At 36.3% G+C, this 26,733-nt stretch overlaps 1 protein-coding gene across 4 annotated transcripts in view; it reads left to right on the top strand.

Moving 5' to 3' along the window:
* Positions 1–26,733, top strand: part of LOC149543496 (protein RRC1-like) — a 107,584-nt gene that overhangs the window by 16,667 nt on the left and 64,184 nt on the right. The window contains exons 2-4 of one of the 4 annotated variants that reach the window (XM_089798296.1): positions 12,885–12,977; positions 13,072–13,207; positions 13,303–13,348. In XM_089798296.1, coding sequence (XP_089654422.1) covers positions 12,903–12,977; positions 13,072–13,207; positions 13,303–13,348 — 257 coding nt within the window. In that variant the 5' untranslated portion in view covers positions 12,885–12,902. Of the gene's footprint in view, positions 1–12,881; positions 12,978–13,071; positions 13,208–13,284; positions 13,349–26,733 lie in introns of those variants that run through there. The other 3 variants (XM_089798297.1, XM_089798298.1, XM_089798295.1) reach the window with 3 other exon arrangements.

The raw sequence follows: 26,733 nt of genomic DNA on the forward strand, positions 1-26,733 counted from the left end.
ACTACTAATTACCTCTTCACATTTTATGCATATTACAGTATTATAGTCAGGTCCTTCAAAAACATATGCCCGTGCCTTGGCTCTAGCCCCTTTAGGGCACGTTCCTACATATCTTGATGGACATGCGTCTACTGGGGCATTGACAGACCCTGCATCTGACCCAGTTGTAGAGGCATCGCTATTTGCCATTTTGATGAAGAATCAACCTACACGTGGCATACAAAATGAGTGCTCAAATTTAGAAACAAACAAAGTTAGTTTAACTTTAGATAAGTTTAAACATAGCTGAAACTTGAAAGAAAAAACAAAAAAAGTCAGGTTATGAATTTTTAAGAAAACTATGAAAAATTTGCTAACAAAATGGTGTTGATCTTATTCATTACCTTCTAAAAGGAGTTAGAGTAGATTGGAAATGGTATGATAGAGTTTGTATAAGCTTGGATGCGTTTAATACAAGACAAAATGATTTTTAAACAGAAAGAGAGAGTTTTGAAAACTTACTTGTGGATCCGAATTCGCTTGAAAAATCTCTTCAAACTGGCTCCAAATCCACAATAAATCGATCTAGAATGCTGCAAATGAAGGCCTTTCTCCTCCCAACCTTTTCTACCCTCTCCAGAACTCATCTAGCATAGAAATTGTTTTGGCCCTTTGCTAGGCCATCAGACCTTATCAAGCTGCGAACGCGAGAAGACAGTCATTTATTGCTGAGATTTTGGCGATATATCTGTGAGAAAATACAATTTTTTCAGTGATGACATGAATCTTATTGGAGGTGATAACTTGTAGCAGTTTATCGCCTTCACCCTCTTCTCGGTGATATTTTGAACTATGGATAAAATTAACAACTCAGACCCACAATGCAGTTTTCTTGAAGTTGATTATGAATTGGCAGGAATAAAAGGGACTAAGACAGACTCCAGTTTAGGGTTTTTTAGGCTTTTTGGCCTGACCTGAGTAGGCAGCTAGTTTTCATCCCAACTGACCAGTTTGAGCAGAGAAACTCAAAAATCATACCAAAATCTTCATAATGTTGGTACCTAGCAAGGAAAATGAAATATATAGTTGTTTAGGCTAGGCCCCAGGAGAAAAAATACGTTGAGCAGCAATTTGTTCTTACTTTTATTTTACTATTATCTTATAATGGTGTTAAATAAGCACCTTATATAGTTGCTGGTTGGCCAGCTAAGCAAGGGGCATGACTAATGTTGTTTCAGGGCTCTATTGGATTCTCATTCATATTAAAACACCTATATAACAAGAATGTGTTTGAAGTTAGGCCTAAACAGAAAACACTATGTACCACCTACCATGCGGATCATACAGATTACATACTATTTGGATAAGCACCGAGGGAACAAAGGACTGAATTCAGTAAAAAGGAGCAGCAGAATTATAAGACACAAGTATCCAGAAAACCAAGGAATAAAATCTTGTAGAGCCCAACCATAAGATGTGACCAGATTTTCCAATTCCGTAGAAATAATAAAGGCATTTGAATCTGTATAAGCTTTGTGGATAATCATGGTTACACTATTCCTTGAAATTATGGGGAGTTGTAGTCCTAACCCACCGCATGGGATCCCATTCATTGTTTCTCTTAGATTGGCTGAAGATAATCACAAAACCTTGGCACTGAAGAATAAGGTTGGCATGCTTCTTTTTGTAGAGATGGAGATCATTTTGAAGTTCCGTAGGTCTTGTTGGAGCTTCTCCAAATGGTACAATTTCTTTATCTCTTCATTCTTGCAGTTATATACTAGCAATAATTCATCCGCTTGTGGATGAACTTATTGAAGAACAATACACATGTTACGTTGTTTGAAACCTTATTTCAAGCTTCATGAAGAAATCATCTATAATAGACACTTTAGTTTGAATTGTGCCCATACATCTATTCCTACTTGGAACATCTTGGATTCTAGAGTGGTGTAGGTGTTTATCTTTCACCACATTAGTGTAAGGGAAGTTTCTTAGGCAAGTTTGCCTGTACATCCACTTCTTGAACATAGGGGTGATGTAGGTATCTATCTTTCACCGCAGTAGTGTAAGAAAAGTCACATTTGGAATTGGATCCACACATCCATACCTATAATGGTTTTAACAAAATGTAAGAGTTGGCACATCTTGGATGTAGGAGTGATGATGGTGTCTATCTTTCACCAAACAAGTGTAAGAGAAGTCATGTTGGAAACTTGCCCATATATCCAAACCTATAATGTCTTCAAGAGAAATGCAAGGTTGGTGCATCTTGGACTTAGGAGTGATGTAGGTGTTTGTCTTTCACCACTCTAATGTCGCAGAAGTAACGTTGGAAGTGACTCCACTTAGTACCTACGACTAGATTGAAAAAGAAAACCAACTAGAGACCTGTAAACCTTCACACCACTCAATACTGTGGAAACTCTAACATCGAACAAAGAAAGACCCATCATCACAAGGGTTTAAGCAAATGCTTCCATCATAATAATGATTTGTCATTATCAAATGGATAAGATATGGAACAGAAACTTGGGATTGCAATCTTTTTGGCTCTTGTGAAATTCCTTAGTGAATTTACTACTTTATTGATCATTGATTACTTTCACGAAAACAACCAAATTCAATACGATTTAGAAAAAAACAACCATGGCTTGAAGCCACATGAAGAACGTTGCTCAAACACCAATCTTAAATCTGATTTCTCATAAGGCTGTAACGATAACAAGGGAGTCACCCTTGGTCTGTACTTCTTGCATTAGAAAGCTACAACCTCTCTTAAACCCTTCAAAGCCATGAAAGTCTCTGCTTCATTGTTATTTTTAGAGCCAATAAAAAATGAAGCACCATTAACAAACACTTCAACGTACATGTATAATATATTTTAAAAATATAGCAATATATAATATAAACCAGTGATACTCATAATTGCCAATAAACAAAACATTTAAGCACCTCTTAATATGAAAAAAATGGAAATACTCATAAAAACATAATCTAGCGATTTGTTAAATGCCAATAAATGATGAAAAATGAAACCAATATATAAAATTAATAATCTTCATATTGCTTTGCATCAAAAGCATCAAGTCAACATCTGGTTCAACTTCACTTGAACCACAATGAGTGACAATTCCACTAGCCATGTGCTGTACAAGCTGTCTCATGTAAAGATATTTCTAGCAAATTGTGCAACAAAAACATCTACGTCAAGACACTCAAAGGTCAGATCCCAATTCCTTGTCACCTCTTCATTATAATCAAGTTTCATACATGACAAGAGATCCTGAAAGTAATGAAGGTCTAGTACTGGAGACCTTAATGGGGTTGAGGGGTAGTGCTCTAGTGGGTTCTCTGAAGGGGGGCGGCGGCGCTCATGATGCAGGGCAGGGTTGAGGGACAAATGCCCTGCCATAGAGTCCATATTAAGACTTTTGGAGCCACACAAACCTTCATGATGCATGCCATCTTCACAATTTTATCACTGAAAGGTGGAATTAGGTGCATAGGCTTTTTTGTGTTTATAAAAAAGTTATTAAAAATAAATTTCCCCTATTCATCAAAATAGTTATTCACATCAAAGCATCTAAAATCCACATTCAGAGGGGAAGCAAGACATTGTCACATGGTACACTATTGGACACACACTGCACACAAAGTTTTTTCTTGAAGTACCTGTAGGCAGAACTTTCCATCTATAAAAAATATTTCTAAAACTGAGATAATAATGTGCATTTTACACTTGAGCCTTTGCTCTTGCTGCTAATGCATAACAGATTGCATAAGAATGCACACATGCCATGAAATTTCAAATTCAAATAATTAATCATCTACAAAGACAATAAGGTACTAGATTCTATCACCCAAAAATGATGGTGCATTATCAATTTATAGATGCAGTTATACTACACCTATCCCATTTTTCCGATAATTATTTTCATATTGATTAATACTAGTCGATATATAATTAGTAGCTTTCTAGGCGTTCCCAATTACCATTGCTAATTTAGAATGTAAAATATGATTTAAAGTGAGTTAAAATAAGTGGTGTTTGTGTATTAAATTACACACAATACTGACAAGACTGCCATATCAACCGCCTAGCCATTCTATCAAATTATTCTCTTCTCAATAAGTCCAACTGCCATGTAGAAGAATCAACTTCGGTTAGTGTTGATGTCAGTTTTGTACCACTACATAACATATAGTGATTGTGGAATATCAAACACTCAATCCCTCTCTTGAAAAGTAAATACTCATGAAGACATGAGGAAAACTCCAATGTTCCTTACACCTGTGGATACTAATTCAATTATATTAATGCAATTTGCTGGTTAATCATGTAGGTGGCCTTACGTTGTTCATTCAAGGATTTTCGAACTCTCTTTGTGATGGTGATGATGTCTAGCTTTGTGAAGTATACGAGTGCCAAATGATGTTGATGGTGATGATGATGGAGGGTATGTCTGCCAATGATGCTTCTCCTTTCTAACTTTCTTCTTCAAAACTCCAACTACTAATCTACTTGATGCTCTACTCCTACTCCTATGAATGGAAAGATTAGCAAATGGATGAGGATCTAATCTGATGAAAGCTTACTAGCGGCTCTACCTCCATAGATGCAATGATTCAAGGGAAAAAGACTAGATTACCATGCAAGGCTTCCTAACCAGCCGCTAGGATGCTAGTGGCCTAGTTTATAGATCCCTATCAAACATCCACTAATATCACCATACAACTATCCATCTACTTTAACTCTTAACAACTTTCTTGAAATAAAATCTACTTTAACAACTTCAAAGGAATCTAACTTTAACTATTGGAATTAGAAACCATGCAATAACACCAAATGTTCTTAATCACCATGCAAGTCACAACAATGATAAAGAGAAGCAATTTTGGTGTTATCTTAAGCAACAATTTTCTTCAACCCTTTATAAATGAGAGCAAATGGCCTTATATAAGGGCCAAAATTACAACCAACGGTAGAGATTAAGAGGCAAAATCAACAATCTAGATTGAATCCCACAAACCCTAATTAGGGTTGCCACCCCATCGGCCAATGAGAAGATGCCACCTCAGCAATGGACCAATGAAAAAAAAGGAAAAGTGGCAACCAATGAGAAGGCACCAAAATGTTAGCCAATTAGAATCAAACACCTATCCTACCTAAGAAGAAGGAGAATTTGCCACTTGGGCTTACATCAAATGATCCTGTAATATAATTCTATCCTTTCCTTTCATCTTTTTAGCCAAAGCAATGAACTTGGCTAGCTTGTTGTTGACTTCCTTCATGGGAGGGCAAAGCGTATGCTTCATCTTGAGCTTAGCTGAATTCATTATGTTGCTTGCTGTTTGCAGCGTCTTCTCGTGATCCTTCTCATATTCTTTCGCATATCCGATAAAGGCATTGAGGGAGGCAAGAGTGCCCAAATGTTTTGTCTTGATGGCAACCTTCCCCAACTCATCCAATTTTGATCCAAATTCTGTCTCTTTGATGTTCTCCTCTCTGATATCTTCAAAATCAAGTGCAACCCCAACATCGCCCATCATGGTTGAAATGGAAGTGTCAATGCCTGGGTTGTGCTGTGCAATCTTGTTCTGTATCTCTTCAAGTATCCTCAATTTGATAGTCAAGGCAACAAACCAAGACTCCGCCGTACTCATTCCTCCTTCATCAACCAACTTGGCTCTCTCTAAATATCTCTCCGCTAGCTCGATTGCCTGGGAATGGCTAAGTCCTTGATTGGAAGGAAATCCTTCCACTCCCCTTGAAATGCTTTGAATTTGTCTCTAATAGCCACTAATGACCTAAATGTCGAGATAAATGAAGGGAAGAAATTTCGCCCATCTTGAATTATATCATGGATCCAATCCTTGACTTCGTGCAGCTGGGCCAATATCTCTTCTATGTTGCTCCTGCTGTCTTCAGGAAGGGCTACCTAATGCAACTGTTGGATAGGCTGGCAATCTCTCCAATACTTGTTTTCGGCCTCCAACTTTACAATCCTTTTGTTTGCCTTCCTCAGTCTTTCTCTAATTGAAAACATGCCTTCCTGGATCTCTTCACATTCCTTGTCATTCGTGATTCTTCCCAAGTTATGCTCTACTATCTCATATTCCTGAGCTACAATCTCATCCACTGCCTTGCTAACCTTTGGTATAGCAATCTGAACCTTTCGGTGTCATCGCTTCTGATTACTTTTGCCACTGTTTTTGCAATTTGTCTTTGTTTCTTGCTATCATTCTTTTCCGCTAACCCTTGAATATCCTCAATTGTTTGGACAATCACCACCTCGCCTCTTGGCATAAGCATTTGCCTTAACCATAGCGGTGCAATGCATCTCCCCAAATCTGGATTCGGTTCGACTAGCAAGGCATCACCAATGGCCTTGAGCGCCTGGCTTATTTCCTCAATATCAATTGGTCTATCCTCTTCTTCACTAGTGACTGTCACATCATCTCCATGTTGCTTCTCTGAGAGAGGAGAGTACTTGGTACTGTTGCTGTAATTGCTTGATTCCAAATCATAACTCACCTCTACTGCGACCCCTTGCCCACTTATATTATCCCTTTGGCTTCTAGCCTTAATTATGCTCTCCCTTGACGGTGTTGCATTCTGTTTCTTTGTTAGGGGCTCCTGATGTTCTTTACTTTTCTCAGACTCCAAATTTCTTTTCTTGCCCTTAACTACTCTTTGTTTCTAGCTATGCCTTCACCTTTCTGTCCCACTGACTCTGTTGGACCTTTCTTTGATTTCATCTTCTTGTAAGTAAGGTGTACCGTCTGACTTTGTAATTGCCTTAACTTCTCATTGTACCATGACTTGGTGTGTAGATCTATTGTCCTTGTAACTGCCTCTAATGAAGGATCCTGATGATCATCCTAATCCACTAGACCCAACTTCGTTCCATCCACTGTATCATAATCTTCTCTTAGCACATTTTCATCATCTTCCAATTGATCAGGAATATCAAGGCCTCTCCATCTGATTGCCCTCATCATGCCCACTGACAATCTTGAGAAAGCTAGCTTTCTCACGCGAAAGTCATTCTGTGCATTGGCCCAAAAACTTCTATAGTAGGAATATGTTTGAATGTATTTCCGTGAGATGCCTTGATAAGACCATTAGGATCGAATCCTTGTCTTGCTCTATACCATCTTAGATGATACCATTCTAACTCTTTCTTCACAGCTACAAAGGCGTTAGGATTGGGGCAAGTATCATTGCCTATTCCAAATGAGAAGGTAATCCCTGTCTCACCTTTAAGTTTCATCATCTTGTCATAATGCTCAAGTTGCCTAGCCAATTCCAACAAAACTACCTTGTCGGGTGGGTACCTTGGAAGTCTCTTGGGATAAACTTTACTTCCTGCTACTCTAATATATGTGAATTATGGAAATTGGATGAACCAACTCCCATACTTCTTAACTTTTGCTTCCACTTCTGATGAGAGCCTCTTAGTAGGTGTCCCTTGTAATATCCTTACCGTCTTCATGGCAAAGGCGTCATAAAACATCTTATAATCTTTGGTGTTGTGCAAATGAAGCTGTGGATAACACTCATGCACTAAACATTGCCCCGACCCATTGCCAATCACTCCTAAGGCCTTAAGTCCAGGATTTTCATAAAGTCTCACAATCAGATAGAAAAAATAGGATCCCATATAGAATTGCTTTTGATTTTGCACTGTCCTATGTTGCAACTCTAAGTTTTCACTTATAATCCTAGCCTAATCAAATCTTCTCTTTCCATTTTTTATTTCATCAAAAAATAATGCATCCAGTTCTCCAATTGCATACCTTGAGCTACGCCCATGATTTGGTTGAGAAGCACAATAAGATTGCCATACTTTGATTTGAAATCTGACTTGGTGAGCTTTGATGACTTGGTGACTCCCTTCTTACCTTCGTACAACCAATTCTGCTTTAGATGAATGAAATAAGTCTCCTGATTATCCTGAAATAACTTAGCCACTCGATCCATCATTACCACTGTCATGCTTTTATACTGGGGAATATTAAATGCTTCTTCGACCACTTGTCCGTTGATGTTCGCTAACGCTCTCTTCCCTTCGTAAAAAATGATTGTCTTAGTAACAAAATTCCGGACAAGGCAAGGTAGGAGGGAAAGCTGCCGAGTGTACGTTTCCGCTCTTGTAGATCTTCCATGCCATGGGGGATTGTCCTTTCAATCTATCCTTCAACTGTACCATGTTCACCTTGCCGATATTGGTATCACTTATTCGCCTCACTTTCGAGAAGAAGGTGGTCTTAGGCATCATGTCTTCTTTGTCTTTTTTGGTATTCGTTCCTTTTGGGTTCTTGCCAGCACTAACATCTACCATCCTAAACACTTATTTCTGCCCCTTCGTTCTAAATGATATCGACTACATTTATCAATCTCCAACCTTATTTCTATTGATAGAATCTAGCTTATTTTTGCCTCTCCAAGTCCTATCTCTACACTTATCAATCTTCAAACTTCTTTCCTAGGGATGGGACTACCACTTATTTCTACCTCTTCGTTACCTTAGGATGGACTACACTTATATCTCTCAACTTCAATCCTAGGGTGGTCTAGCTTATTGCTGCCTTTTCAAGTGTCCTATCATGAAATCTACACTTATATCTTCCAACTTCAGCCTATCAATGGAATGATGAAGTGGTGGATGATGACAGCAAAAAGAAAATAAGGGAAACAAACCAAGCAAGAACAAGGAATAGAAGCCGCCTTTAAACCATTCATCACCTCTAAAAATGAATAGAATTTTACCTTAAATATGCCTTTACCAATAATTGGGCCCTCTTCAAGTTCGGATCAAACTTTGAAATTTCAATCCTCCTTGCAAAAAATGATGCCCTAACAAAAATCAGAATTTTGACTTCCTTGAAATCGCCCACTTTTGCCAAAAATCAGACCTTAAATCGCATTGTATTTTCACCACATAAAATCGCCCAATTCTGAAAGGAGAAATCGCTGTCAAAGATGGAGAAATCAGACTTCAAAAAAAGTCGCCCAAGCTGGAAAAAATTAATCTGCTCCAAAATCGCCCTAGGGCAGAAATTCGCCTAGACAAGAAGAAGAAAAAATGTTGCCAAGAAATGGAAAATCTGCCCCAAGAAAAATTGCCCAAGTCTGAAATTCGCCTCTAGAAGAAAATTGCACATACAAGGAGGAGGAGGAAAAAGGAATGAGAAAATAAGAGGGGAGGCCTGTCTTATACTACACTTTTTGCCTCTTCAAGTGAGCCATTGTGAAATTGGCCCATTTAATTGCCAATTTTAATCAAAAATTGCAAAATGGGAACAAGGTAAGTCTAGGAGATGTCAAAATTTTGATTTAATAACGTTTTGGCAATTAAAATATCATTAAAATTGAATCTAGCAAGCTAAAATCAATTTTCAATACCAAATTACCAATTTCCTTTAATATTTCTAAAATCCGTTAGGCAAAATTTCAACCAATTTTTTGCAATTTAAATCAATTTTAATTTTGGCAATGCAATTTTAATATTTTAACAAAATAAATCCCTTTTCTAGCAGTCAAAATCAATCTTCCAATTTCAATTTCACTATAAAAAATTTCCTTTTTCACCAAAAATTTCGAGATTTTCTGAAATGACTAAATCTGACAGATTCATTTTGAAAATTCTCAAGCTTATACAATTATTTCAAATTTTCAAAAATCCATCCAAGTCCAAAAATTTGCAATTTTATCCTACCAAGTATTCGTTTTAACCATCGAAAAATAATGTTGTCGTTGAATATCGAAAAAATTCAATATTCCGGAAAATCAAGTTTCGCATCGGGTGAAAAATAAATCCAACCACATCTCTCCTGGCCTTAAGGCTTCCAAGGGGTAAAATTTTCAAATTGAAAACCTTTGGACAACTCCAAATTTGCCAAGGCAATTGAAAAAAGGGGGGTCCCCAAAAGTTTTGGGGTGATGGTGTGAAAACCTCACAACAATTAGTAGGTTTAGTTGATGAGGATTCTCACTGTAGGAGTAAAATAAACTGCCGGGTATAAAGTTGATCCTTTAAACTAAGGTCACCGGGAGACGGGGAGACTTAGAGGTCTTCGGTATTGGTATTGTTACCGGTATGTTAATTTTTCAAAAATAGGAGACGGGGGTACTTGGAGACGACAATTTTGTTTTTAATAGTTTAAAGAGTCTAATACTTAATACAAAATTAAAAAATGGTAATACTGTAAAACTAAAAGACTAATGTAAATAATAATAGTAATGTCACATTAATATAGAGCCAAATATTTCAAAACTCACATAATCACCATATTGTAGCTCATTTGTCTTAATTTTTGCATTAAAAACACTAAAATTGAGGGCTAAAATGCATAAAATTATTTAATATTATATTTTACATTTATATTTTATCAGGAGACTTTGGGGAGATGTCACTTTTGGGATTAGGAGATTGGGAGACTTAAGGGGATTTCGTCATCTAGTCTCCAATCTTTTTTGAGGTCTCCGGAGACGCGAAAAGTCTCCGAGACACGACTTTTAGGGGGGAGACGGGTCTCCCCATAACCATGCTTTAAACACACTGCTCAAAGTTCTGGATATCTCAAAAAATTCACCAAAATACCCTCAGCTGAATTTCTTGAAATGCAAGAGTCAGATGCAGTTAAACTGAACAACAGGCTAACAGAAGAACTTTTACACAGCTGAAAGAAAAGAACAGATAACAGCAAGAAAATTAGCAACCCATGAGGAAATATTAGCGGACCTAACAAAATAATCTCTGGTCTTCCAGTCATTATCTCTAATTAATATAAGTCACTGTCGTTTTGTAGCCTGGCCAAGGGGATGCAATCTCTGCCTGTGGATATGCAACTATTCCAAGTAAATAAAAGAAACTGGAGATTTGCTAATACTTTGCTCAATGATTTTGGCAGTCATTACAAGTAGGATTGAATCCTCTTTGTGAAATCTATATCATCCACAGGAGATCCTTTGGCCCAAACAAATAGTAGTCACTGTAGATATTTTTTGCAACCTGTTCAAGAATATCTTTTGTTGTCAGGATTCAGAATTGATGCACCAATCAAATGTCACATCTATATATATTTATTAATCCCGAATACGTAAAATCCTTTATACATGCAACTCTAGTCTTCCAAAGGATTCATCTTTGAAAAAGATGGTTTAAGGAAAATTGAGATTTTGTTTGTTTATTTGTTGTAGGGGTATCAAGTTTAGTTGCGGCATAACCTATGCATTCTAAGCCTGTGCGGGTAGTGGAGTTCGCTTTGACTGTGAGATTGCTCCCCATTGATTCTGGGTTTGACTTCGAGGCCCAGGTTTGCAGGCGACTGTGTGCATCTGCAGGGGATTAGTCTTGCCCAAGCTTGTCCCTTCCTGACTCCATCTTGGCAGTAAGATCAAGGTAAAGGGGGTTTTGGCACTGGGCTGGGTCGCAGGGATACCCCTGTAGTAAAAAAACATATATATGCATTGTAGTTGAATCAAGCTTAGGTGGATGTGCCTCAAAATTTTGAAATTAATTTCTTCATCTACATGCTGTGATTTTATCAAGCCATTCTAAAGCTACTTTGTTATTATTAATATTTGATATTTACACAACCTTCTTGATGTTTGCAAATGTCCAGTGTGCTGTTTGTTATTGTTATTAAATCTATTACTCATCAACTCACAACTCATTAGACATCTGTATACAGAATGATTTGCTTGACCTAAATATGATGAAATCTGTAAAGTTTGAGACTTATAAATACAACAACAAATATAGATGGATAGATTGACAAATATTTGTGAGCATCGAGTTTTGAGAAATCCATAAAATAGGGTCCTAGATAAGGTGCCATTTAGTAGTGTTGCAAGTGGTGTGAGTTTCCCACCTTTAGGATGCATCTTTGAGACTTGGATGCGTCTCCCTTAGCAGAGGAGGGTATGTGGATGTCTCTGTCATGTCTACCTGTGTATCTGCTTAAAAACACTCTAAGATTTGAGCATCTCTCCCCAATGAATCCATGTCTATATTTTCTGTTACTCCCACAAATAAGCTGTGTTTTTCTGAGTGTTTGAAGCTGTTCCCACAAGTTGTTTGTATTTTCTCTTTCTGTACTGCCTCCTGTCAATTGTTTGGGATCTATTATTTAAGTTTCAAATTTTATTTTGATAGAAAAGGTTTAGAAAACATGAAAGACTATGTTTTAAAGCTGTTTCTTCCCATTTATGTTGAGGCAACACAAAATGTTAAAGTGTTCTGGATTTCTTGGCTCAAATTTTTTGTTAGATGTATTCTACAGGATGGTGTATGTGCACCTCAATATCTATGGAATGCATATGCATGTTAGGCATTCAGAAATATAAATGTAACAACCCTTGTAAAGCATTAGCTTAAACCGACAAATTTAGGAATATGTGACTTTGCCTGAATATAATTCCATTGGGTTCTTCTCAAGCATGCCAATATTTCTTCTTGTAGAGCATTAGTTCAATTCTATAAACTCAGAAATATGTGAACACAACTTATTCTTACACTAGCAAAGAACTTGGAAATATGTGAGTTCTTGAATGTAAATTAGTAAGAAGCATATGAGCATTCAGTGGATGTTTATTACAAAATGGAATTCACATAACTGGTGTGTCCATGATATTTAGAACAAATTCAATGATTAAATAGCTATTTGCAAGTTGTTTCTGGATTCAATTGTGTAGATATTTTTGCATCAACATTTTGGTCACATTCTGTGATCCTGATGCTCTCTTTCATGCCCATCCTGATGATGGATCACAGAGTGTGATCTGAAAGGTTGATGCAAAAATATTTACATAATTGAATCCAGAAACGGCAAGTTGCAAATATCTCATGGATTGTGGAAATCTACATGTTCTTAAATAGCCATTTTTTCAGCAGATACTGTTTGATGAGAAGATGACTTCATTCTCTGTGATTCGGAAGAAGACCCCATTTCAAAAGCATAGAGAAGAAGAGGAGGCTAAGAAAAAGGTACATATCATCGACTTTGAGATTTAGTCATGAATGGTTTTTTTTTTCTTGATTATATAATCCCTTGTTAAGCTATCTTGTATGAGCGGTGCAGAGAGCGGATGAAGAAGCAGCTCGCTTGTATGAAGAGTTTGTGGAATCTTTCAAGGCAGATGATGTACCCGGTGGCAAAGCATTTGTACGGGGAGGAACTATCAATCCTGATGATCGATCAAAGGCTGGAACTGAAGGTTTGTGTGAATATGTTCTCAGGTCTTTTGTTGCCCAATTGGTCTGTTTCCACCTTGTTAACAAAGGGGTTTTTCTATTTATTTCCTAATAACAGGCGTGTCATCCAAAGATGGGGCTTCTGGTTCAAAGAAAGGAAGCAGGTATTTGCACAGATACTGGATTATTGCTAATGCTTGGCATGCATTTCTCAGAAAACAATAGGCTCTTAAAACTAATAAGGGTTCATTGAAGTTCAAACATGTACTCCCACATGGGGCAGCTTGCTACACTTGCACTGCTAATCATTCCTAACTTTTGAGCTATGTAACTAAACTTTAAGATTGAAAAAGGAGGTGCAATTTTTCTCTGGAATAGGCAAATTTCAAATTTGTCATCATTCCAGTCCTTTTTCCTGGGCATTGTTGCCCTTATCGTGTTCAGAGCATCGATATGCTTTTTTTCGTATTATCTACATAACAATCAGCTAGTTAATCTTGGATTTCTTAGAAACAAACATTTCTTCCTCGGATTGGGTTTTCTTCATTTATGCTGATATTAGTGCAAGAAGTTGCTCAAGCTGGTGCAATCTACAACTGTGACGTCTTATTACTGTCTGATGACCAGACCTCTGTAGATCACCTTGGGATGGTGTAGTTATCGTTGTTGGACATCGTCTTCTATGATACCATTTTGATTTAGTGATATAGCAATCCAAGATTTAATCTACTTATCGCTAGATATATATGTTATATAAATAAATCTATAGGTACAACAGGTGATGAACTCTAAACTAAATACATGCTAAAGCTATGGGGCTGCACGTACCTCTAGAAACTATGTTTTGCCAAGTACATCTACTCATGTTAATCATATTCAAGCAGGTGTATCTTACATATTGTGATTTCCTAGGTGTGTTGTGGCCAGCCTGTGGATGAGGTGAGTTTTCCATGCACCCCATCCCTTCAGCGTGGATTTTAGGTTGAAATTAGAAGATGTTTGACAGATAAAGAAAACAAAAAGGAAAGTGGTAAGATGTGAAATCAGTGCCCAGATGCTCATCTGAAAAATAACTGTCTCCGTTTCATTCATTTCAAGCTCTTTTGTTTCTTTTTGCCTTGCAAATCTCTAATCATTCAAGTCTATGGAGGGTTTTACAAATTGAGCTAGAATTGGACTTGGCTTAGAAGCAATCATCTATTCCATTACAATTCACCTGATAATGTGAACTAACAGGGCTCTTATTATAGTGAGCATGGATGGTGGGTTTTGAAGGCAGTTGAAAGACATGGCATGCTCTCTCCCTTACCTTTAGACCATGGACTGCTGAAAATTTAATTATTCTCTTCCAGTTCTGCTTTTTCTTCATGAAGCGAACTGTTTGGGGTATTTTCAAATCAAGTCATCTTGTATTGGAAGACTGCATCATTCATTTCTGTTGCAAATGAGACTGCTTGTTGGAGGGTTGTTTGGTATAGAGGAAGACAATTTTTATTTTTTCTCTCAGGCTGTAGTCCATTTGTCACCATGAAACAGTTATTTTTCATGATCTAGAGCACACACTTCATTATTAAAAACATATTATTCATGGTTAGGAGGCAGCTGGCAGCAGTGTTTAGTGTTCTAATTTACAACAATTTTCATCGGTTCAGGGTGGGTTGTCGAAGTGTTTGGCTGGTAGATGATGTCAGTATGGATATGCATATGAGTGCGATTGAAGTTTGGAAAAATGGCGCTAGAAAGTATGAAATACATTATTTGTGATGAAGAGGTATTATCAAATAACAACACATTTACTGGGCTCAGTTATAAATGGTTCTATATTATTGGATTTTCAGAGGTGCATTTAAATTTTTGGACATGAGGTAAATGAGATGAAAGAAATCCTTTTTCCTGCCAATGGGAAAGTGGGAATATTGATTTTGTTTTTGGTGAGCAGATTGGAGGTACATCTACTGTTCATAAATATGGTTCTGCTCCACAAATGAACCCTTCATTTAGGTGCAATGTTTCTTTGTAGAGCTAAAGTAGACTATATGATTCCCTGTTTAGTAACTATGGCATTGTTTTGAGTAGCACCAAGTTAGTTTCTTGAGATGCTTTATATACTACAGATTTGTGAGGTCTACATGTCTGTTGGATGAGAAGAGAATTGTATTTTCTTGAGATGCTTTGCGTACTACATATTTTTGAAGTCTACACGTCTGTTGGATGAGAAGGCAAATGTTCACAAACGTCCTGAGCTAGTTTGAAGGAAGTCATACGTCAGTAGTGGACTATTGTTTGAATAAAGCTTTATTGAACACAATTGTTTCTACCCTCTGGAGTGTAATTGAGCTCTATTGGTTGCACACTTGAGAAGAACTCCAATTTACTAGCCTAAGGTATTGTAAAGGGATAGAATATATGGGACCCCCGTACAGGTCATTATGAGTAGGTTTTACATGTCAAGCTATAACTTTTCTTATCCAACAGAAGTATAATGGATTCATAAAGGATATAGTTCCTCACTTTTGGAATGTTGTCATTTTGTATATATTTTTGGAATATCCCTTGAAAGTTACTTTTTTGGCACAATAATTAAATCCAATATTTTTAATGGATCACAGGTGTTGGGGTCCCAGCTCTGGGCCTTCTGATCAGGAAAATGTTGAGAGCTTAGATTATAATATTTTAGTGTGTGTATCTCCTCCTTGATCATATTAATAGAGTCCTATTTAATACATTCAAATAGAAATATGGCATTTATAACTCAAAGGTTTTGTGAAAGGATAGAGGATATTGAAATCTCCAAGGTTCTGAAGCCTGCCGGTTATTGTTGGCAGCTGTAGGATGCAAAATTGCAAGTTTGCATACGCAATTAAAGTGCAATCAGTTTCTAAGGCATGTGCTTTTTCCCTTTTGGTTTTAGAAGGATACTGTTTTCAGATTATTTACAGAACATTCCTTCGATATTGTATATTTGACATGATCATGAAACCCAGTTTTTTTTGTACATTTTGAAGGATATGGGGCATAGTATAGGGCCCTCTGGTTGGCCACACATTACAACAGTCTGTACTATAATGCTTTTGTGTATGATTTGTCATCAACATGCAGTCTCCAAGAGCATTTATGAAACTGAGTTGGCTGTGTAAATCTGTCATGAGAGTCTATAGGTATGTGTCTATCATTAAGATTGATGTTTCTTGGCAATTCAAATGGGAAAACTTAAGTAGAGACAATTTTGCATCTAATTCTAATTCAAATCATGTCACAACTGACATTTGCATCTACTTCAATGTTCTTTGAAGTTGCCTTGTTGGGTCATTCTACATGATGTGGATGCCAATATTGTGAGTCTGAACTACTTTTTTAGTCCTATTTTAATAATCACAGGTTGGTTTTTCCTTGGTATTTTGCCCTTTTTGCCTCTATGTTGTTTCCTTCATTTAACAGAGATTATTGGAGCTGTGATTAGAGGATGTACACTAAAAATTCGTTTGGGTCTGTTGGATTTCCCTCTGCAGCCAAATTTGTAAGATGAATTACTACGCTTGTGTTAGGATACGTTTGTTCTTGATCTCTCAAAATGGTAGTGGTAGAGGATTAAGTTTTTAGGTGTCTAGTGATCAGTTTTTGTAGTATTTGCAAAAGGCTTTATGAGGGTCAATAATACAGTTACTTTTAGATGTTATATCTTCTTGGATCTCCCAGAGCCATCTGATTTATTGTTCTTTTTTAAAAACTATTTTAACAATTTAAGGTGTCGAGTGCCTGCTGGATTCTGTAATTTCTGCCATAGTTTCTGACGAATCTATAAACCAGTTACATGATTATCCACTTTTGGAATGGTCTCTATTGCACCAGAGAAATTGTTTCTTGCCTCCAATGTAGAGTGGGAACTTTTTCATCTAGATTATAGGGGTGGATACACCTATCAATTTTTCCCTTCATATGTGGCATGAAATGGATGTGAGGATGATGCTAGGAGGTCCATTGCTTACTTTCAGAATTATTGAGTGGTAACATAATCTACTTACCCAAGTTTATTCAACTCAGGATATCATTAGATATTGTATTGAATCTTTTATGGTAATTGATGAGGATGCTGGTCCCCCCCTTCTCTAGATTGTGATGCAAGCTAGAGGCTAATAGGCTGCTTAACATGGCTTTTTTGGGGGTTCACTTTGGCTTTAGATATATCCTTTCATGAGATAATTTTGTATACATAGTTATTTGTATATGCTTACTTATCTAGGTTTGACACACTTTGATTTGTGCTTTTTTTGTTGCATTCTCTTCATGCTTCAGTTTTTACTTTTAATTCTCAAGTTTTTTGTGTTGTCACAGTTAATTTCTAGTCCTCAACCTATCTTGATTGCTTCTAGTCAATATCACATTTTCTTTCTTTCATGTGGATGCTCCTCTACCTCCATGCAAATAATATGTATGCAAAAGCTAATAATATTTCTTCATGGGCACTATTTGGTTTGAGATCCATATTGATGCTGAGCTACACCTTGCAGAATCAATTGTTATACACTTGGTGACTTTTGTGTTTTGTTATAGAGATTTGTATAAACTTTGTATGCATGGTTTGCTAGGTGGCATGGTTTTCACTGATGTGGTGTTATTGGAGTCTTGAATGTGGCATGCTTGGATTTAAGGTTAAAAATAAAATTTTGATTAGTGCACTTCGGTTTAAAGGTAGATCTATAATTTTTGAATGATTTACTTTAGTTAGAGGTGAAAATTCTCTTAATTGTTACGAGTTAGAGGAACTCAATAAATGCCTTTTGCTCCTTATCTTTGAGGAGTTTGTGGCCATTGATTCCATGGTTGAGTAAACTAAAAGAACTTAGTAGATGCACCCTATTGACTATTTATGCACAGTATGTTGTGTTTAAATTAATAATATCTATGTTACTAGATCCTTAAAAACTACCCTTCTTGTTGTATTGGATGAGATTTGTTTGGAAGTTGGATGGGACTTGGGTTTGCCTAGGGCATATTGTTGTTGTCCTAATTACTCTATGGGTAAATGTTTTGTGCCTTGTGTTCGTCAAATGAGGTGTTTTATTTCACTTTTAGGGTTTGAAACAAGGCTTAAGGTTGCTATATGATAAAAAAAAATAATGACACTTTTCTTTAAAAAAATGTATTTGTAAAAGTTTTGACATCTTGGAAAACTCAATGAGTTAAGTATCCCAAATGATAGGGGCATTCCTTGGCTGATTTTAGAGATAACTTGTGCTATTCTTGATAGGAAACATTGGTTAATAAAGCAGTACAACTTCAGTAAGAAAGAAAAATACCATTAGTTATTCGTATGCAAAAATAACATTATTCTTTTCAAATAAAAAATACTATTGTTTTTACATGAAGCACATACAACCTATTTTGAAACCCTAAAAGTGATATATAAGTCATTTGAAAAACACAAGCCACAAAAGCCTCAAAGTCATACTAAGCTGCCATTTTTCATTCTTGAAACTTCCTATCATTATTTTTACAGATAAAGATTTGCAAGAGTTTAGAGTTTTTTTTGAGTGTTATAGTAGGAAATCAACTCCTAGGGTGCAACTTTACTAATCAAAGGTAAGTTGAATTTTAGATTCTTTAAAATGTTAAGAAATTACCAAGTTTTTTTTCTAAGATTTTAATTGATTTTAGAAATGTTTAGAATGTTTAAATTCTTAATCATTTTTTATTATTTGTAAACACATTGTAGGGTTATGGTTCTTTTATTTTTTTTAATATATTTTATTTTTGATTTTTTTGAAGTTAATGTACAACTTATATTCTATTTTCCTTGAAACAAGAAGCATATAATGGTTGCTAGTTCTAGTTAAGCGAGGTATATATATGCCATTGGAATATGATACACTCAATTTTGTGGAATTATATGATTATGATTGATCATACTAGGAAGAGGGGTTTTCTTTGCCATTATAGTCAATGCTAGATTAAGTACAAGAGCTTCTATCATCAAGTGAAAGCTCACCTATGTGATATAATTGACATAGGGATTAGAGTGTGTCAAGTACTAAACACAAAGTATTCACAAAGAGGTATATTATGTGATACATTAGGGCACAGGTAGTTGATAGTTAATAACTTATTTGGGAGTAAAATTAAGATGCCATTCTTCAATGAAAAAAGGGTCATGCAAGGCATGCATATGACAAGGCATTTTAGTAGTAGATGAGGTACAATATAGATGTGCACACTGCACATTTCCTTTATGTCGTCGAGCTTCCTTCCAACCTAGTGAGATCTTGTATAGGTTGGGACTTGGAAGTGGTGATGAGAATAAAATTAAACAACTTTAAGCTACATAGGTCCTAGGTAGGCAAAGAAGATAGGTCCTAGGTAGGCAAAGATGCATACTACCTTATTTGAAAAATAAAAACATTTCGTAGAGATCTCACCAAAACCAAACAAGGATCCTTGAAACTGAATTTTCCATTGTTTTTAATAGTTGAGAATATTAAAAAATTAGGACAATATATTTGGATGTGGTTGATTGTGAAAGGCAAGTGAAGGATGAAAACTTCATTTACCAAATCTCATTTTAATTCATAGAGATGGTGGATGTCCAAATGTGTTATCAGAGATAAAATCTGTAGAGGATCATGTGCTTCAGTTGAGAAAAGATACATATATATGTTTTGGACACCCTATCTTGTCCATTCCCTCCACTTGGCGATGAAGAAGATTGGCACAAAGATAGCGGGTATAAGTGTTGCACCTTTAATTGGTAGTATACATTAAAATGTATATGGTCAATTTCTGTCTTGCATTATTCTTAATTGAGCCATTTATGAGATCCTAAGTATGATTATTGTTGTATGCTAGGTCAACCTCATTCTCCTTATGATACCTATAATAAAAGATAATGTCTTTATAAAGGAGGTAGGCTGTAGTAGTTAAGCATGATATTGTTAATTTTGTTCTTATTGAGGATTATTGGAGGTTGCTGCTGGAAGTGGCTCATTGTTATCAAGTATTTTTTGTCTTATTCTCTATTGTATTCTTTGGCTGTATATGTAATTTTTGTTAGGAGTGGTATTAGAGCACAATTTTAGCACCTAGAAGGAAAGAAACAAGACCATTTGTAACCTAAACTTTGGAGGGTTGATCAAGTGCATGTTTAAGTAACCATAATTTAGATTGGAGGTCATTTGAAGCATTTTGGAGGAATTATTGTGAAACTTTCCTCCAATTTCTTCTTCAAAGCTGCAGAACAATAATTGTATTATTGAGTGTCAAAAACAAGTTGTTTGCATGCATGTGTGTCTCCTTGCATTTGCATTTTCTCCTAAATGTTATGACATGTACATAACTCCTTTGCTTAGGAAAATGGAACCATATAGAGATGCTGAAGTTGCTAAAGGGATCAAGACTAGGTTTTGAAGAATGCTTTCAAATTTAGAAGTGGAGATTTTTGTTATGAATGACTTTGGTAGCTTCATCTCACCACGGAATCACAGTCTTAGTGCACTTTGAATGAAGAAAGTGCAAAATGTATGATGGGCAATGTTTGTATTCCTCTAATCACCTACAATGATTCCTTTTATCACTATTAAGTAATTATTTGATTCTTTAACATTCTTCTCTAACTATAAATTATGTTTTATAGGTACAATCATTGTATTGATTTTCTTGTATCTCAACAAGTTGCTAGTTCTATTTTGGTTAAGTAGAATTGTAGTACATACTCCATCCAACTAGTCAAGCAAATCTGGGCAAGAAAGAAATTGAAGATTTCGTCTATGGGCACTCCAACTTGCACCTCTTGTCATAGATAAGATACGGTAAATTTACTAATGTCCAACAAGAGACCAGCAAGGGTCTAACAGACTGAAAGCTTACAAACAAGGGAAACCACCCTTAGCAGGGACACCAAAAGGTGCCCATGAAAGAACAAAGCAACAAAGAAGCAAAGGAAGACACCAAGGAAAATGACAAGGGGTCCTTCCTTAGCCGGAAGAAGTCCAACACCAAAGGTTATGGACAAGGGCGACCAAGGGTCCTGAAACGTCTTTGAATACTGTCAGATGAGGAGTGCTGCTGTTTGGTGAGTCCACAACAGAGTCTCATTGATCTGATGTGGCTGGGATTAGGAGTGCAAAATTGCTGCTTCATGCCCCTGGCGAGGGACATGGGTGCATAAACGTTGGTGATACGCTGATCTAAATCTTGGTGTTGAGGAAAAAGCAACTGTTTAGTGTGATCTCGAAGCTGAGTGGAAATGACTGAAGAGCAGTAAGCCAGGTAGGAATATCTGTGTCGGTCGCTAGTTGAGTCTGCAAAGCCCTTAAGACGGTGAAGAAACCATACCATATCGAAGATGGCTGCAAGGTTGAAGGAGTGAGCCCTAAACTTTGCCAAAAGAAGGAAGTTGAGAACAAGCAAGGAGCAAAGAAAAACTGGGATGTAATCCTTGACTCTTTCGACTTGTTGCATTAATTGTACAACTTGCCTCAATCACTTTAAAGTATTATAAGGCTACTATGCAAGAAGTTCTTAGTGGGAGTTACGTTGCAGTTGTTTGTGCTTTAAATAAAGCAAGGCGATTTTTGGTGTTGTTGATGCATAGAAAGATGTAGATTATTGATTTTGAATTTGCATTGATTTGGCATAAATGACATAATTGTAATATCCACCTATGATATTAAATCCCAAACTCCCACATTTTTTGCTAGATTCTTTAGACAAAGAATATTGCAATTGCTTTTTAGTTTTAACTAGTAAGTAAGCTTGTAAATGCTCAAAGAAAAAACTTCAAAATCTTTTTTGCATTATAAACCTGCAATACAATAACATAACATAGAATCCAATCTTACAAACAACAACAATAGTCAGATTGGAAAATACATGAAAATAAACCTGTAGTCTAAAAATGAAAGCTGCATGCTTCCAAGTTTCTCCAAGAGTAAATTGATATGAAATCCAATAACCAACCATGCTCAAATGAACCAAGCTTTCCTCATTTAATGCCCATTGCCATGACTCGTCAATTTCCTTGGCTCGTCTCTTCATATTTCTTTGTGTGTTTTTTATTAATCCACTTTTAAATTTAATCAATTTTAATAATAAAGTGGCATAATAATAGCCAGAAAAAGGGACATTACAAAAACATTGGATTAATGGAATTCTCAATTATCTTTACAACTACCAATTGCTTTCTTAAATTTTGTACATTTTTCTTATATATAAAATAGAGTCCTATCATAAATTGGAAAAAATCACCATGTGGTGGACCTGAAATGCAGACCTTTACCAGAATTGGCAATTTAGTTATTTGTTTGTGCATGACGTGAATTTGAGATATCCCACTGGATGTTGCTCTTGCAATTTTCTTACAATAATTTTTAGAATGTAAAGAGAAAATTTATGCAATAAAATTCCAACTAATATATCAGAAAATGCTCATATGAAATACTCAAAATGTTATTGCATTATTAATTATCAGCAATACAATAACAATCCAATTGTTAAAAACAGTGAGAACTGTCAGATTGGATTATCAGAAAATGAACCTGTAATGCAACTCAAGAATTCGTCTCCAATGTTGAACTAGGGTTGCGCCCGATTTGCCGAGTAGAGCTTTCAATATCCAAGCTTGCTAAAAATGAAGTGCCTTCCTTCTTTTAATGCTTAAAGATGTGACCCTTCAACTCGCTTTGCTTGTCTTTTCGTCTTATTCCTCCTTTGTCATTTTTTAGACCTCATCATAATATTAAATTGACATTTTATAATTTACATTATGCTCTCATAAGACAATTTTAATATTACATGAATATGTCCTTAAATTTCACAATGTCCCAAACAGGGGACATTACAGTTCTCCTCCTTGAGATTGCTTGTCCTCTAGCAATCATGAGTCTGTAAACCAATACCAGGGTTCCATATCCATTTGCTAGCATCTCTATAGCCCATACTGGTCACTCTGAAGTTTGAAGTTGAGACATGTCATGTTGTGGTACCAAATATAAGAACGTAACCCATCTATCACAATGATCCCTGGAGCCCATGTCATTCAGCGAGATATTGCTGCTCTTGCCTGCTAGGCTGCTACTCTGAACTGAATTGTTCCTTGCCTCAGATGATTAAGCAAGCAAACACAATCCACAAAACGCAAGGCACTCGTCGTGTCAACTCTTGGATCCCATACTAATCTATCCATTCGATCCTAGGAGTAGAAATAGATATGTATCATCCTCCCATTTTCTTGTAACAACCGACATGAATTACCCACCCAATTGAGGCCAAACACACCTCTAATGTGCATGATAATCAACCCAATAGACCACCAGATGTCGTTGCTATAAGATATGCTAGTGTTAAGTATGATGCTGAAGGTGTTGCTGTTCTCCTGTCTATGATGATGCTGAAGGTGTCACTGTTCTCTTGCCTATGGGACCAAGTATGACAACTGCTGATAACTTCATTGCTCACCAAATCTAGTTCTAGGCTTACCGATTCACTACAAATCTTATCTATCAAATTATCCTCTCTACCAAAGACATGATCATCACCAAATGGAATTTCAGAATTGGTATCCCTTCATTCATCCTCAACTGTATGCGGAGACATTGGTACCTCATGATAATGTGAAGGCATACAACTGCCGTTATAAAAATCAGAAATTTTGAATCTTCCTTCTTGCTGGTCCTTTTGTTCATTATTAGCATAATATTCCTCATTTGAGTAGGGAGAGGAGGGAAATGATTTGCTGGCTTTCATGCTCATGATGGTGTTGACTCCTTCAACCAATTGCATGACCTCTTTGGTTTTTGAATTAGGATCATCTTCCTTGTGTGTGGCTGTCATAGAATTCTGATTTTCAACCTTGTAAAATGAATAGTATGCCATACATAGTTGAAGACAAAGTTAATCTACCTCCCTTTCCTTGTTATTCCTAAATTTGATTGCAAGTTCCATATCCAATAAGAGCCACAAGTAATTTGATTTCATCCTCTCGAATGCCTCCTTGATTGTTTGTTGTTGCAAACTAGTGACTCCACATGAAAACCCCTGTTGCCTTTCTTCAATTTGAATTTTCAGATAATTTCTCCAGTGAATTTGTGCGAGTCATCAACCCTTGTCAACACTTTTACAATTTTCTCCTACATAACTAATAAGCTTTTCTTCAAATCTTTCAGTCATAAAGGTTTGTGTTCAAATCATGGAGTAAGGGCTATAATATACCAAATTTCATGATTTGTTCATAACTGCTGGAGCAACATTACCATCATACTTAATTGTTTCTACAGCTGGGGTCATGCACTCTTCTTGAGTTGTTAATGGAAAAGCTTCATGTTCACATGTGTATTCATTGAAGGATTTCTCACTGTCTCCAGTTTTCTCAATAGAGATCATCATTTCACCAATTAAGAGCTTAGAATTCCTCTCATTTGTAGTGATGAGTTCTTCCATAATATCATCCCCAGGTAGTGGGAAGTCAACAACTGATTCACTTTCAGGTATATTTGTTTCAGCTTGTGCCTCATAAACCAAGTCTTCACTTATATATGCTTCTTTGTGCTTACCAGTGTTTGGTTGCATCTTCTTCTATATTGAAACCACAATGATGATTGAGCGTCCAATGTTCATGACAGGTAAAGCAAATATGTTGTCTTCTCATTCGGTTCTTGCTCATTTCTGGAGATCTCACAACCTGTATGCATATGACATTGATTCTGCTTCAGCCTATTGTTGTTTGTACTTTTCAATTTTTGGCTCACACTGTTTGAGCACTTGGTTGACCAGCTTCCAAGCAATTTTTGGAATATCTTGTTCTTGCCTTGAAAATGCTGACAACATATGCATAAGAGGCTGAAAATGAGTATCACTCTCGTTTATGGTTATAACCATAAGAGTTTCCATAGCTGCAAAAATATTTGCGTGGTGCTTTACCCCAGTTGTGCCCAAGAAATACTGAAACATGGTACGAATTAAATCATATATTCCCAAGTCAAGCAGAGTATTGCACAACCTGACTTCTGCAAATGATTTTAGTATAGCAACCCTTCTAGAGAATGTTGAATATTGATGTCTCCAAGATTTTAAAAACTATCAACAAAAGTTGAACTATCTCCTAAATTATGTCTTCTTCATAGGGTTTATGAGGTGCTAAAATTCTTGTGACCACCATCTAACAAGAAGTAACTAATAGTTTTATGTTAGTATCTAAACGTTTCAGCCACTTGTGTTGATCTAACGCAATTCGCAAGTACAAGAGCAATCTGCAACATGGGATGGGGTGATTGCTCTATAATGGTCAAGCAGCATTCTAATTGGATTAAGGTGCCAAAAATATTCTCCCTTGTTTGTGAGGCTAATCCTAGCTTGCTACCTGCCTCATAAATCACTTTGGTTATACTGTTATATGTGGCCATTTGAAATCTCAGAATCTTTTTGAGTCTGCCCTATTTCACCCCTTTCCTTCCAAGGATTTTTGTCAAATAGTTTGCAAAATTTCTAAATTTGAAAGCTTGAATGAATTGTAGTCACAAGAAAAACTCTTGCCAATCCCACATCAATGAGTCAAAATATGGATCCCAAACATGTACAGCTGCAAAGATTTATATTAGTCCCTAATTTTTCAGTTTGGTCTCAAGAGCATTTTGTCTAGCAATTGGTGTGCAAGGTTTGACTCAAGACATTTGAGTGCTGAAAAGCTTCATAAAACTCAAAATCCTAACCCCGATTTTAACAATGTCGGTAGTCGCTCAAAATTTTCAAATTGTTTTCTGAAAAGTTTCAATGCACTTAAACAATAGCCCCTGAGCTATGATAGTAATTCCCAGATAACAATCAACCTTAACTATTTTTTCCGAAAGTAAATGTTGACAATAAGTCCTAGTTAATATTAATCAAAGAGCTTTAGAGGCAATTTCTAGAGAAATCTTAAATAGTGAATCCTACATAAATTCCTATTGTATAATTATCGTGCGACCTTAGTTTGTTGATTCTGTGAACACCTACCATCATGCTTCCCTTGACATCCTCAGAAGATATAACAATCTACTTGCCCAAACCCATCCTGTTTCCAACCTTCTCTTAAATCTTAATTGATATATATCATGAACGACTTATTAATATTTATTCTTTGCAAGTAAAGCTGATTTTTCCAACCTTAGTAGTCACCTTTCTGCAAACGTCTATGCCATAGATGAGTTACTTTCATAAATTGTTCTTCTTTATTGTGCTTCCGTCATTCTTTTCTCCGTATGATCAAATCCTTTCCATCCCATCATCACCACATTCTATCCATTGTGATTGCTTCTAGTTCTTGTCTGCATAATGTGAATTTCTCCACTTCTAAGAAAACTATTCATAATCTTCCATGGATGACAGTCTCTTCCTAGTTCATTTGACTTGATAGTAACTTTGAGGAAAAAATGATGGCTTTGACTATTCCTGTGAGACTTCCTTTACCAAACAAGTCAGTAATATTGTTCCAAATTCGCTCACGATCAGGATCAAGCTCGGGGGAATTTAGTAACACTGAGAATCATTCTCTTGGCCCATTTTACAAACTCAGACAATGTCGGAG

The sequence above is a fragment of the Cupressus sempervirens genome, chromosome 8 (assembly GCF_028749045.1).
Source record: "Cupressus sempervirens isolate cs-2001-9-10 chromosome 8, ASM2874904v1, whole genome shotgun sequence".
Lineage (NCBI taxonomy): Eukaryota > Viridiplantae > Streptophyta > Pinopsida > Cupressales > Cupressaceae > Cupressus > Cupressus sempervirens.